We start from the raw sequence: 14,661 nt of genomic DNA on the forward strand, positions 1-14,661 counted from the left end.
GAAGGAGTGCGATCGCCTGCGTACTTCGGTAAACAATCTTAAAATCATTCATAAAACCGAAGCCATTGTGCAAATGGGAATTCTTTCGTTACGGTAAACATAATCTTCAAGGAAATGGAACAGCCGTATGTCGTGACAAAAGCACCGCAAATGCGGACAGGTGGGTACATCGCTGTTTCGTGTCGCTCTTGAATTTGCCTCGATTCGGATCCTCTAACAATCTCCTTCCCTTTTCCGTTGCGATAAGAATGCTAATAACGTCTATGATAAGCGTGTGCAGAAGCACAGCGACAATGAACGTGAACAAAGGCGAGTGTGAATACCTATAATAACTTAAAACTGAAAATTAGCTACAATGTTAAACTGCTTGAGGTAATTGAGAACGAGTAGATGTTCAGCTTGAAAAGTGAAATAAGAAACTTCGTAATACCTATTGATCGAAAAAAGCCCGAAGATTCCCGAGGGATAATGTTCGGCCCGTTTGGCGGGTAAAAAAAAAGAAAGAGAACGTGAAAAAAAAAAAAAAAAAATTGTCCATAAACGATCCGAGAGGTCTAATTTCACGCGATTTTCGTCAACTTCTCGCCAAGTAAAACGACAGCCCCTAATTGAGAAAAAATAAATCACAGCCGGTGCGGCGGTTATTTCAAAAGTTTTTGTCCGCAACACATACGCCGAAACTTATACCAGAGCGGAATAACTTATAAGTTTTGAACTGGGTGACGGACTATTTGGTGAAACACAATAACCGGGGGAAACTTTGTTTTCCCGATACAAAGGAGTTGGGTGCAGAAGCCGGGCTTGGATCGTTGGAAAACAGTAAAAAAAAAAAAAAAAAAAAAAAAGTCCCCGGGACCTCGAGGTTGTCCCGAGGGACGCGAAGCCTCTTGGTCATACGCGTTTCTATCGGTGTAGCTATTCGTTGGTTTTTTTGTTTCTTTTTTTTTTTTCTTTTTTCATCATCGTGAAACCCGGTTTTGACAGCGAATAAAAAGAGAACCCGATCCGCTCCCCGTTAAAACTTGACGAACGACAACGAAACGAAACAGAAAAGTGACGGCTTGTGATTTGCTGTAGAGTAAAACGATTCGCGAGACTTTTAATCGTTTTTTGTGCAGGGGGGATGAATTGGGGATGAACAAATCTTCCATTCGAGATAATTCGACCAGCATACTCGTCACGCAAAATATGTGTCGCGAATTTTTCCCAGCTTGCCTGTCAGCGTTTTTTATCCGTGAATGGCGAAAAATAATAAATTATTCGCAAGTTCGTCACGCAACTCGGTCTTGTAAAATATTTAAGACATGTTGTGGCTCGAGGGGCGAGAAGCTCAATCAGTTTGACAGCTTCTCTCCCGGGCAACGAAACCCCGCGTCGGATCCGAAGCTTCCGAATCTTAATCCACTTCCTCGTCAAGAAACGACGAACTCGTCCCTTTCCAACCGTTTGAAAATCCACACGCAAGGGACGATTCGCCGACTCGGCGATTAGAGAATTTGCAAACTACCCAATCTCCGGGGGATACCTCTAATTTCATTAAGAATAGAATCAAATGACTGCGTAATCGTCTCTAGGCGGACTAGGAAACTGTTATTCGGTGTCAAAACTCCTACTAATTAACATTAAATTAACGTTCTTCGCTTATGGCTTACCTGTAATTTCTGTTTTGAATCGGGTGGTTCGGCCGGTTCGGGTCCCGGTTTTCCATGGTCACCCTGGAGACCTTCTATGTTCTTTGTCCGTATTAGTTTCCCGAAGAGTTGCAGGCCCTGCTCCCTGTTCATCATTTCCAGCTTCATGTTTCTGCAACAAGGAAATTAGGGATGCGTAAATTTTAATCAAACGTTAAGGGGCTAACTAACACGCAATTAATCCTCGTTAACGAAGACGCGAGATTGTCCGACAGACAAATCCTCCGCATCGGAATACCCAGTGAAATATCCTGTGCGCGAAGATCATGCTCTTAGATGCAAGCAAAATTTAACGACTATCATCCGAGGAAAGAGACTCGCATTCAAAGCACACATCAATGAAATTAACTCGCACTTGGAATTTCTACAATCCGCAGGTCGCAAGTACAAATCCCTTTATATAACCGAATAAGTGAACTTTCAAGAGAATGAGTCACAGATGCTCTTCGCACGATTCCTTTCTTTTTTTTTTTAAGCTATTGTCAAATATCAAAGCGGCTGCTTACCTCGTACATTTCGCCAGAGAGTCAAAAAGGAGGAGAATGATTTTAGCGACAGGGAAAAGACTTCGGCCAAATTCTGCGAGGACAGACTTGAATATCGTGTCGAAGTTGCGATCCACGAGCAAACACGCGGAGCTTAAAAGCTCGCCATAGCTTAGAGAGAGTCCTGGCGCTCCGAAGGAATCCACCGAACGTCACGGAATCCCCCCCGACTAACCAGAAATCAAATGTACACACCGAAACTAAAGCTCGAATCGAAATGTAAGCAGGTTGGTAGGCACGTCAGCCTTTCCTCGAAATCCACAGACATCCTAAACTCGCGAAGGATATCCACTCGTGCCAGAATGATTTGTATGCTTGGAAAGCTCCCTAATTACCGTCCATTCAGACGGGCATTATTCGCGTTAACAAAAGCGTGTTACGTCACGGATAGGTAGAGAAATCGAGATGCAGATATTGAAAGGGGCCAAAGCGTTAACTTCCGTAATTGGCGAACACAGTGAAATCAAAGATCAGTCAAATCGTAGTAATTCGGATACGAGAAATGCGGTTTCTCAGATCGTTCGACGAAATACTCGTCGTCAGTCACCTCGCTAAATTTTCACTTCAGTAGCCATCGATAATTAATCGATCGTAATTATATGAAATTTAAATTGCAAGCTTCCGGAATCGAAAGATCTTGTTCAATTCATAGCAGCTTGCGACGCTTGAAATAAACAGAAACATCAACCGTTCGAGGACGGGAAGCTTAGAAATAATTGCAAAAACGATTCATCAAAATGTTCTTCCTTCACTAGACGGGGCTTTTCTTTTTTAAAAAGCTCTTTACGGTCCGAGAATTTGGCGAATAAACTCAGAGCGATCCTTCTCAAAGTTACCGGGTTAACCGGAACTTCCGATATTAAGGACGCGATCCGGATTGTCCGGAGGTGCCGGAGTATCCGGCTGTAGGTCTTAGGTCGCAACGCCTGAGTACGTTTTCTACTTGAATAGCATTTGCAGTCCGAGATGCGCTTTGTCGTATTATCCCTTAAGATCCGGAAGGTTCGAGTTTCTACAGGATGTGTCTATATAGAACGGCGGGGGTGAAAGGTACAAGATAAACTGGAATCTCATTCCTCGAATAAGGGTAAAAGGATTTTCCGATATCTCGAGGAAATACGGTGTTCCTCTACAAGTGTAAGGATCGAATGATAGAAACATACTCGACTAACCTCATCCGATACAACGCTGGCATCTTGTTTGCTTCGCCTCTTACTTACGTCTACGTGTATTGTACGGTGCCAAGTTGTTAATGGATACGAATTTATTTACCACTTAAGTTATAATATCGTCAAGGAGACTCCGACGGTGAGGAGTTTCTCGTAAAGTGATTAATGTAGTCACCGTTCGGTGGACTACCAGAACAAAAACTTTGTTATACCGTGCATCCTATTTTGGTGAAAAACGTTTACCTACTTAAATCTTGTAAGTAAGAAGGATTAGGTTTAAATTGACGGGCTTCGTTGAACGTTCACGATACAACGTTTCGACGAAACTCACGATACACGATCTTTACTTGTTACGTACTTACGAATTTGACGAGGACAATTCTCCTTATGGATCACGACTAGACTAAAGTTTGTTAAATCGTTGAAGGGTAAAAATTGGTCAGAAATTCTAAACTTATCGTTTCTCTGTTTTCAGAGAGAAAAGGAAGTTATTATCAATTTTTTGTCCGACGATATGTCGAGAACGAGTTACCGGATTTCAATGACTTCGATCACAATCGACGCGGCTTTTCCAAACTTAGAACTTGTTTGTTCAATTATTCAAATAACACAATTCTAAAAAATCAAATACCAACGATGATATTATTTGAGAATGAATGAATCAATTCCAATGAAAATTGATACTATCAAGGTTTTTGGGTCGCCGATCACGAATGTGAGGTCAAGTTTGAAAAATTTTTAATTTAAAAAAAAATCGTCATACTGTCACGTAATACGGTACCTGGGTCCTTTTAAATCGTCAATTACGAATTCTCAATTCGCAGTTCGAAATTCGAATTGGATATCAGTATTTGTTTTTTCCTGTGAACGTGGAACCTGCACTATGTAATTGGGAAGTTCGAGGGCTGGCTCACGGCCAGCCTAAAGCCACTTGTTTTTCTTTTATTTATTTATTTCTTTTTCTCTTTTTTTTTTTTGTTCTTTTTTTCAAGCCAAACAGTAGAAATTTATGATCAACAAATAATTTATCTTCTATCCCTGTATACATGTACAGTATATGTATAACTCTTCATCTCTGCCTGACACAGAAAAAAATTTTCACCCTCTCGTCGTGAAAAAAATTCTGAGACATAAAAATTCACCCTTTCAATTTTGAAACCGGGCGTTTAACGAAGGGATAAAAAGGCGAATTAAATCCGGTGCGAGCGTTGAAATATTACTTCAAGCTCCCGCCTCGTTGATTGAATCGGTTCAAGTACGCAGCAACGAGTGTACTTGGGATTACAGACGCAGACTCCTGAACACGATCCTGTTAAAAAGAGAGGAAAAGGAAAAACAACAAAGATAATAAAAAAAAAAGAAAACAAACAACCCGCTGGCCAATCGTGAAATAAATCGTGCGCCGCTCCGGGGGTCGTATTCGGTAGAAAATTACTGAAATAATCTCCAACTCGTCGACCGGATGCCACCCGCGGACAAAACCGCGTTATCGCCGTTGTAACGCCGCGTTATCGAGCCGATGCTACCCGGCTGATTTTCATTGTATTGTTCAAGTCAGCTCAGCGATACGACACAGTAAATTCTTGCAGTTTGTTCCCCGGGGCCGTTTAACTCGGAGGTAATTTGCACGATCGAATTACGATTTCCCCTCTCAGTGTGTGATCGCTTTTATTGGATCGCTTCGTCGACACGTTGCCCTTTTATATTTGCACTCTGAGAAACATTTCATTTCATTGACGTAGCTGCTAGGAAATTGTAGTAAAATGGGTATTTTTAGAACAACGATTAAAGTATTGCCGGAGTTGAAGGAAAATTTTCAATCGAAAACAGTGATTGCAACGATAAATCTATTTGATTAGTTGACTGTAGGTTTTTCGTCAATTTAGATCCGTCGTTAACAACGTTCAAATTGATTTTCATCCAAAGGATCGGTTGGTCAAAACAACCGTTTGTATGTGTAAAATCGGAGTTCGGGAAATCAAACGGTAAGATGTGAAAGTGAATTGAATTAAAATTAAAAGCATTCTCCTTTTGTCAGGGAAGTAAAAAAAATTTAACCAGGCAAATATCAAATATTTCTCGTCATATACGAAAATTCCAATTCATTTTAAGATTTTCATAAATCAGAGTTCACTTTATTCACGATTCATCAATTCAAAATAATACGGCCTTATTCATTTGAACCCGTCCTCAATAATATCGTTTTCAATGTTCTTGTGATTAATTACAATAACTTAAGGCAAAAACTCAACTCAGGTTATTGGCACAGAGAATTCATTAAAATCGATTAAACTTGTAACTCTTCACGATGAAATTTTCGGGTTTTCGTTTAATCGCGCCTTTGATTCCGGCATTCATTTATCGACATCTTGAAAGTCCACATCAACGTTTAACCTTTTACACGCGTGCGGTGTGAAATGAGAGAAATTAAAATGAAATAAAGGAAACGTTGATAAATGGTCCCCCGGAGCAATCGGGCGTGTGTTTTTATTCGACCGCGTATCTCGGGGCGAGCTAATGTTCGGTGAATTCTCTCCACGGAGACACGTCGAGCGAATAAGGGCTAAAGGTGGGAGAAAAACTCCAGGGCGCTATTTTCTTTCGGACTTGTTTGCGCGACCCTTCCTTCCACGGACGCACACTCGAACGGCTCGGTTATAATTACTTGAAACGAAACTCTGCCAACACATGCAGACGGTGAGACAACCTGTTCCCCCCGATAAAGAAGACTAATGTCGCGGCTTTTTTTCCCGCAGGGGACAAAGTGCGATTACAACCCGATGCTATTATTTGCACGAAACTCTGGTAAGAAGGGCAGAGCACCGGCATTGCAGAAACAGCATTCAAATTTTACTCTCTCTCTCTCTCTCCCTTTCTATTATTTTCTTAATGCCTGTGTCACTCTAGTTCTAGCGTTCTGTCCTTTACGATTTGTTACTTTACTTTATCTCATTTCTTGACCCTGTTTATCTTATTGCATGCTTATGTTCTCCTAGCTTTGTCATATTGTTTGCCTGCTGAAGTTACTTTCTTTACTTAACGCTTCTTCCTTCTGTATCTACACTGAGAGAAATTTCTAGTTCCGGTTACCACTCAGTCCTTAAATATTTTCATTTTTTAAATCAAAAAAGTATCGACAACAGCGCAAAATGGTTACGCCTACCTCGTTTTTCGAAATTCCAACAATATTCAAACCGTTTTTTTAACGGATACCTGTTTTACTGAATTTTTCTGGTTATTATAACAAATGAAATTTTTCTCAATGTATGTAATATTTTCTTTGTCATTTTTGCCAATGGCATGCCAAAGCATGATAAATAAATCAAACCAAATCTCTCTTTCTCTCTCTTTCTTTCTCTCGCCGTGCGATACCTCTCACTTTTTTTTTCTACACTCTCACCGAGGTTGTATCATACATTTTGTATACCTGTATGTTTTCATCTTATTGTTAAATCAAGCGAGAACGAATGGCTTGCACACATATTTCCCTGCCTGTCATATCCACGGTGGAATTTTTCGATTTAAATTTCTCTGCATAACTCGTTTAGAAAAAGAATGTATACGTGTATAGTATACGTATGATATAATGTGAAAAAAAATCCAAAATTATAGTACAAAAGTCTAGCGAATTGAGACTTGGAGATGTACGCGGAGATAAATTCTCTTTCTGAATTTCTCAGAGTTCTGTAATATACTCGGGCTTCTTTTTTTTTCAACTTTCTGAAAGTCTTCGTACGGTTTCGCCGACGTTTTTTTTCGTCGTTTATTATTATCTCGAAAATTCAACGAATTTCTTCATTTCGGGGCGACTCAAAGAATTCATATATCATGCGTACGATTTCGTAAAGAAAAAAACAATGCGAATACCGCCAACTCGTAGCACTGTACGAAGAAAATAAATTAAAACGTAGTAAATGTGGAATAAAAAAGTTGGTCCAATTAACTGATCTGTAACATATTTTTGGTGGAAAATATACGTTCCGTGGGAATTCTTTGTTCAAATCAACGTCCAGATTGCACGTCCCTGGTTCACCACTGCCTGCACCTTATGTACGAGGATTTTTGCGCTCACCAGAGCAGAACGTGTATCAACGTACGCTACGCAGTTCGGGTGACGACCAACTCGGAAAACTCGATAAACACGGTGAGCGTGAGTGACACCGATTGATAAATTCCCCTTCGGACGAATCTCCTCCACAAAAAGGGAAAAATTGGAAAAGGGGGAAGAAAAACTGTAGGAAAGTTTTGCCGCACGAATCCTGGCAGCGATCGATAAAGCCGCATTCGCCGCCGGCTTTCGAAACAAAAGGTTTTTCCCAAACATATATCATGTGCTTAAAAACGTTAATGGAAATAAGTGTTCGGCGAGTTTCGGAGTTCGAGCACCAGCCGACTTGGAAACGAGATACGCATTGCCGACAGGGCTGATCGACCCCCCGAAACGAATAATTAATAAACTTGAAAAATTGTTAAACCATTCCTGTGTTTTGGACAGGAAAAGGCTCGTCGGCTATATATTCCTATAACTAAGGAACGGCCTCGCGAAATCGATAGAACCGGATACAGATACGCCTTTGGATTTGGCAAAGGCTCAGGAAATTCGGAACTCCAAATTTGCATATCGAATCCTTCTCCGCTATTTACTATTCCGCTAGCGCAATTTATCTCCGTGTTTCTTCTTACAAACATACCACTGTCTCATCCTGATTCGATTACAGATCGCGAACAGAGTGCCCAGTGTTCGGGAATAAAGGGTGCAGAAATGTACATACCGAACAGAATTTTTGCGGGACTAATTAAAAAGGAGAATTAAAAAGACTGCGAGTACCATTTTTCATTTTTGTTTCAAACGATGTTGCGCTTCGGAAAGTACGTATCTGCCATGGCGAATGTTTGTTTGGTTTTTTATTTTTTTGTAAAAAAAAATATCACCTACGGTCTTTGTTCAAATTCTTCTCTTTGATCCTGCGGTGAATCAATCGACGCGACGGTTGTCGACGGTTGAAATACGGAAAGGAAAAGAGCGTTTCCTTTACGGGAATTAAAGGCGTTCGTTTCCCTTGCGCGATGAGAAAGGAGAATCGTCTTTCGGAATATTGTATAACACGGCGCGGTGTGACGGTGCGATAAAAGAATACCCGATACGCCCGAAACGACAGCGGAAAAGGACATTTCAAGCGCTATCACACACCGGGTAACGACGCCGGGTCGGAGATGGAACTCTGACCGCGTATCTCATTTCTCTCCTCCTTCCTTTTCCACCCTCGTTTGCCTCAATTTTCTAGCGTAGTAGAAAGACACTTGAAACGGAGAGCCAATCAGAAAGCGCACCGCGAGTGCCGACATGCAATCAGCGGTTCTTCTCCTCGAAGATCAGACATATAGCGAGCAGTCCTGCGGGCATTTGATCTTCGCGCTTCTCTATTATTCCCGTTTTCCCACGTCTCCTTATTACTTCCCGCAATGCCTCGTCTCCTCTCCCTTATCACGATATCCCTCCCATCATCCCGTTTCCAACCTCTCACATCTCTTCTCTCTGCTTCCCCGTCGAGCCTGCGTTAAATCGACTCCTCGTACGTACGGTCTCATCGGCATCTTCTCCCACCCCCCCATTCGTTCCTTAAAAAAATAACCCTCCCCTCGGAGGAATTCGAGAGGGTTTCCCTTCGCCTTGGCCAATTTATTTACACACTGGCAAACCTCGTCGTCGTCGAATCTGGACTCCTTCGTCGTTCTCGGATCAATCATCGGACCCGGAACACGCCTTCGTTACGACATCGTTAACCGCCTCGCAACAGCTGCGCTTCAGAGGCTGACCGTACATTTGCTCCGACTACTGCCGATCATGACGTGGGGGGCGGCTGAGGGGGCGAAATATGAAGTGGTCGTTAGCTCGAATTGCCGGGATTGAAAGAGACCTCGCGGGCATTGAAATGGTAACGCTGGTATGAATCGGCTACACCGTTTCCACATCCAGCCACTCGATCAAAACGCGGTGCGACAGACTTTTAGTCGAAAGCTTATGACACGTTTGAAACGGGTTGAAAAATCGTTAGGAAAAATCCGCGGACCTTTTGCCTGATCGGTCTGCATAAATATACCTGTCAGGGGAAAACCATCGGAGGTAAACTTCTAGCCGCAGGTCATCGATCGATCTGTCTTTAGGTGAGAAATTAATCAAGCCAACCCGCACGCGTTTGCCGGTTCCTCCCTGGTTTCGACGAACGTTTCCGACACCCCGCATCTGCTCTATACAGGAACATTTCTCACGGTTAACCGAGAACTTCGGACCCTCGGACAGACGCTGTTGACAGATGGTAATAGCTCGGAAAATTATCGCATCAAACATTGATTCGGGCCTACTGCAGTTTCGGAATAGATGTTGCAAAGATTTCACGCAAACAACTGCGCATGTGAGAATACGACCGTGCAGGCGCAAGTCTTTGACGCTGTTTAAATTAAGTTTAAACTCACGATTGCCTTCGTTAAAATTTGCGGACTTGTTCTAGGACGGAAAAATGAAAGCGAAAGAAAAAAAAGCTGTTGTTTTATTACCATATTTTTTCCACAATTTCAAACGCACGAAACAAGTTTAACTGTACACATGTATACCGTGAGACGTGTTACCGATTATTTTTTGTCAATTGAACGCGACTCGGTTTCAATTTAAAACAAGGTCAAACGAACTGATATCGCGGTGCAGAGGTAAAGTTGTGAATTACGGTAAGACGTGAGGTGAACTTAGTCCCCGTTCAAGTTATAATTGCTTCATTAACCGTGCGTCTGTCGCATCGCTCTCCCAACTCCTTGACAGAATTATAACTTGGCCTCTTTGTGGAGTGCGTATATATATATATATAATATCCTTGCGAGATCCACGAAGCAATGCGGCTCAATTAGGATAAAAACATAAGCCAAAGCTGAGGAGGACAGCGGAGGCTGCTGGGATATTTCCTAATCCGGTAACGTTGCGGAATCAACGCTTCTCAGGTGTGTCTCGGCTTCCTAGTCACGAAATTTCGTTCTCTCGTGTATAGAAAAACCTGGCATTCGTCCAGGCACGGATTGTGTTTATGTGCGGTGAGTATAACCCATCGAACATTACATTCCCTCCCCAGCAACGGAGATTCCGCGTCTCTCGCTCGCCGCCTTTGATATCCGTATACCGTTTTCGTCTGTTATACGTATGTACGTATACAGGTATACAGGTGCGTGTATTTTCTCACCATGGGAACACGGAGGAGGTCGATACCTGAAAGAGAGATATAGAGAGAGAGAGAGAGAGAGAGAGAGAGAGACAGAGAGAAATAAAAGGGATAAAAAAAAAAAAAAAACGCGAACACCCCCTATTCAAAAGAGCCGTATTGTCCGCGGAAAACGGTTCACTTGTCGGCTACGAAACGGCCGACTGCCAACTCGAAATATCTCTTGGCAAACACTCCGGGGGTTGCGGCTTTACCTTCCGGAGCGATGGTCTCTTCTTTCTCATTCCGATCACCCGCGAAATCACCTTGCTGGGACAAAGTTTTACACCTTGTTCGACCCTCCGTTCGTTCGTTCCTATTTTTCCACGACTTTACAATGGCGGTGGAGAAATTTAGGGGAAAATGAATTCCGATTAGCGGTATTATTCAATTCAAACTGGGAAAGAGCGATTGTAACGGTGCGGTGCTTCGGATACGTAAGAGAAGGGAGAAAGTTTCTCTTCTTTGTATAAGTATAATCACTGTACATAATGGATCTCGTTAAAACCTTCGAGTTGAATTTTTACAGCAGTGCTTCCACGCGATGTCTTGTATTTCAATTTACATTTTTCTTTCAACTGATTGTGAATAATTAAATACGGTGAAGGACGAAACAAAGTGCTGAAGAAATTGTTGAACGAGTCAAACGTCGGAGAACCTTCAGACTTGTGACACGTGCGTCGTATTTGCGGAATCGAAAGCAACCAGTTCTTGACATGGCACGTTTGGACCCAAGTATCGACCCTTTTATTTTCCAAAATTATAAACTGCCGACACGAATCGTGAATTCCTCGATAACTAAAACCAATTGCAGATTATACACTACAAATTTATTTCTTGGTAATTTTGTAACTAACGATCAAACAGATACAACCAAAAACTGTCAGTAATTGTGACAGGGTCGATAACTGGTTATACACTTACCTCGCCTGTCTGAGCGCGCGTAATTAAAACCGAATTCGAGACACGTTCTGCATATATAATAATATGACGGCTCCGAATGCAGCGGACTTATCCCAGCTCATCTACTCCCGACTCGCCCAACTTCCGGCTGTCCTATTAGCGTCAACCCCCCCATGGCATGCGGCAGCTCTTTTCCCCCATTGGCCGAATCGAAACAACTATAAACCGTAGAGAGAATTTATAGATAACAACATAACAATCACAGCATCGCCCTCCAGGCATACACGGAACATCTCTTGTTGTACGAAAGTCAGCATTGCGCGAACGGGGATGATAATTGTTAGAATTTACCCAGCGAATTTCATCACGGCTGTATTATTACTATTATTGTTGTTGTTACATATAAGCGTTTATATTATTGTTAGACGTATGCGTAATACGACTGTATCACTGGCTCGATAACAAGACGAGCACTCGTCGCCTGGCGCGTCTCACGCGTATTAAACAGCGAATGTCCTGATAAACCTGCAGGTTGTAATGCCGGTACCCGGAGGGAAATATTTCCGTTCCTACGTGTAGGGTGGCAAGATGGCGGGGTATCGACTCTGCGGCCTTGCAGTAGTCGTGTCACCGTTCGCACCGTTCGTAGTTTTATTTGCGGACGAAAATATTTCGTCCTGAGGTGAATTACGGATGGTAACGAAGTAAGGATACACGGAAAAAAAAATTCTGTTCGGCGAGCTGTATTCTACAGCTCCAGTAACTATACGCACTCTACGGTCTATCTTGTAGTTACAGCAACTATATATTAGTCAGCTCTGATAGCTGCAAGTTGTTCAGCTCTCACAGCTGAATGGTTTTGCTCTAAGAGCTGTAAGTTGCGCTGTGCTCTGGTGCGTTGACATATTTCATAACCTTCAAATTTCATGAGTATGATTTAAATACGGTTGATAGATAATTGTTTAAATAGTCCATTCAAATATGTAAATGACACTGAATAAATAATGATAATAATGATGAAAAATAATAGTAATAGCAATATAATTATACTATTTAATAATAAGCGCTGTGAGCGGAGCCGAAAGATTCTGGTCTAGCTCTTCGAACGAAGCTGTTCAGCTGAGAGAGCTGAACAACGTACAGCTATGACAGCTGACTAACAGTCAGTTATACGAACCATGCAGTGCTCTTCCAATAACAGAACGTTTAGTTCGACGAACTGTTTACAAGTAACTATCTAATATTTAGTTCCACGAGCTGAATTTTTTTTTCCGTGTAGATTGGCGAGAAAAATCTTTTACGAGACCAGATGATACAGAGAGGAATGTTATCTTGACGCGTGTCAACGATTTTCAATATCTGATTATAGCTATGATGTAATCCAGCCCCGGTGCAACGGGCCGAAACATCAATTTCAAATTTCACAAAGGACATTCCGTAGGGCACAACTTTGTTTGGTATATGCTTGTGTTGTAAGGCGTGCCTTCCTCATTACTTATTCCGACGAAGAATTTCGCAAATCCGGACAGCTATCGTTCGCCGCGAGTATCTGGTTGCGTTGTTGCCTGGAGAGTTTTTCGCTAAGAGAACGGTAGTGGGAACGAGACAAAGAAGTAATCCAGGATAACGAGGGTCCTGGGAACATGGACGTCGTGGAGGAAACGCACACAATCCGAATCGTTAATTGGGAGAGATATGGGTTCCGCTCTTGTAACGATGGTTCGTCGTTATCCACGTTGTAAGGCGGTATCAAAACGCCGCTGCAGCGCTGTGACAAAGAGTAGTCGCTGTTTTTTTTCTTTTTCATTTCATCTTTTATTCTCCAAGCATCCGCAATCGGTGATTGGTGACTTACCGCATGACAAGAGGATCGAAATGTCCCAACGGCGAATCCATATCGAATCACCATCTCAACGATTTCTCGCCCGTATTTATCAAAGTAATAAAAATCTATTTCAGGGACCCCAAGCTGAGAGCCGGAGACTTTTATAAGAAGTAGTTAATTTTCCGATAGATATGTCAGACCGCGTGCGGTATAGGTGTGAGTGTATATTACACCTATACGCGTATAACTTGTGACAAAGGTGAACCGCCTCGGTGGGTCAGCCGTCGGTATAATTAACGACGTACTTTATTGGTAATAATTAATTACTCCGTAGCTAGCCAGCTAGCTCAGTCATTGCGGCGAGAGAAGTATAATACATATAATTGTGTCGTAAATTTTGAAAAGCAACAGTCGGTGTCGAGTTCAACAAGGACGTACGGAACATTTGACGCGTTTCCATTATCAAATTAAACATCGTAAGTTTGCGTAGCCGTGATAAATTATGTAAAAGCTGATTCTATCACTGCCGAAGCAAAGTACGAATTCTGGGGCTGGGACATGAGCTTGGAAGCCAATATCCTAATCCCGGGTAGAAATTTAGTCTCGATCACATTCGGGCGTTGGACCGTCACCCTCTTGGCAGACGCAATTAGCTTAAGATAATAATCTTAAGATAACGTTTATCAAACCCAAGGTAACACGCTGTATGGTTGGCTAGTCCCAAGCTACCGTCTCGTTACTTGGAGCTATTGGCTCTCTCGGATCAGGGTAACAGGTAGGTACGTAACACGCATGTAACCATGTTACATTTCCAAGATCGAACAGTAACATTATAGTCAAGTATCGGGTCTTGCGTAACATTGCAGTGATAAACAACTGGTCACAGAATTTACACCACATCTATTAAATCTGGTGTATAGGAGTAACTAACAAATGTTACATTACAGTCGTCGATATGGATGCGACGTAACCGATGTTCTTTAGTCGGTTAGAGTTACGTTATATCTGTTATATGAGAGTAAACACGTAGTATTGCATCATGCTTATATCGATGCAACGTAACCGATATCGGGCTGCTTTGTGTGCTCATGTTGTCTGACCGAAAGGAAGGTCCTTTCAGTGTTCCTTCTTCCGGTGCTGTCATGGTAAGCTAAAATTCGGCGTGCACGGGTAAAAAAAAAACACGTAGCGCTTCACTCCTGTGTGTGAGATCATGGACTTGTCATCCAAATTGCCGCGAACTAACGAAATGGCAGGTCTAACCGTCGGTTAAAATTGGAACAA

General features: G+C 42.2%; 1 protein-coding gene across 1 annotated transcript in view; it reads right to left on the bottom strand.

Moving 5' to 3' along the window:
- LOC124181422 (cationic amino acid transporter 2) overlaps positions 1–14,661 on the bottom strand; it is a 36,807-nt gene that overhangs the window by 20,024 nt on the left and 2,122 nt on the right. Inside the window, exon 2 of the mRNA XM_046567995.1 lies at positions 1,653–1,803. Coding sequence (XP_046423951.1) covers positions 1,653–1,799 — 147 coding nt within the window. The 5' untranslated portion in view covers positions 1,800–1,803. The remainder of the gene's footprint in view (positions 1–1,652; positions 1,804–14,661) is intronic.

Source organism: Neodiprion fabricii, chromosome 4, assembly GCF_021155785.1.
Source record: "Neodiprion fabricii isolate iyNeoFabr1 chromosome 4, iyNeoFabr1.1, whole genome shotgun sequence".
Lineage (NCBI taxonomy): Eukaryota > Metazoa > Arthropoda > Insecta > Hymenoptera > Diprionidae > Neodiprion > Neodiprion fabricii.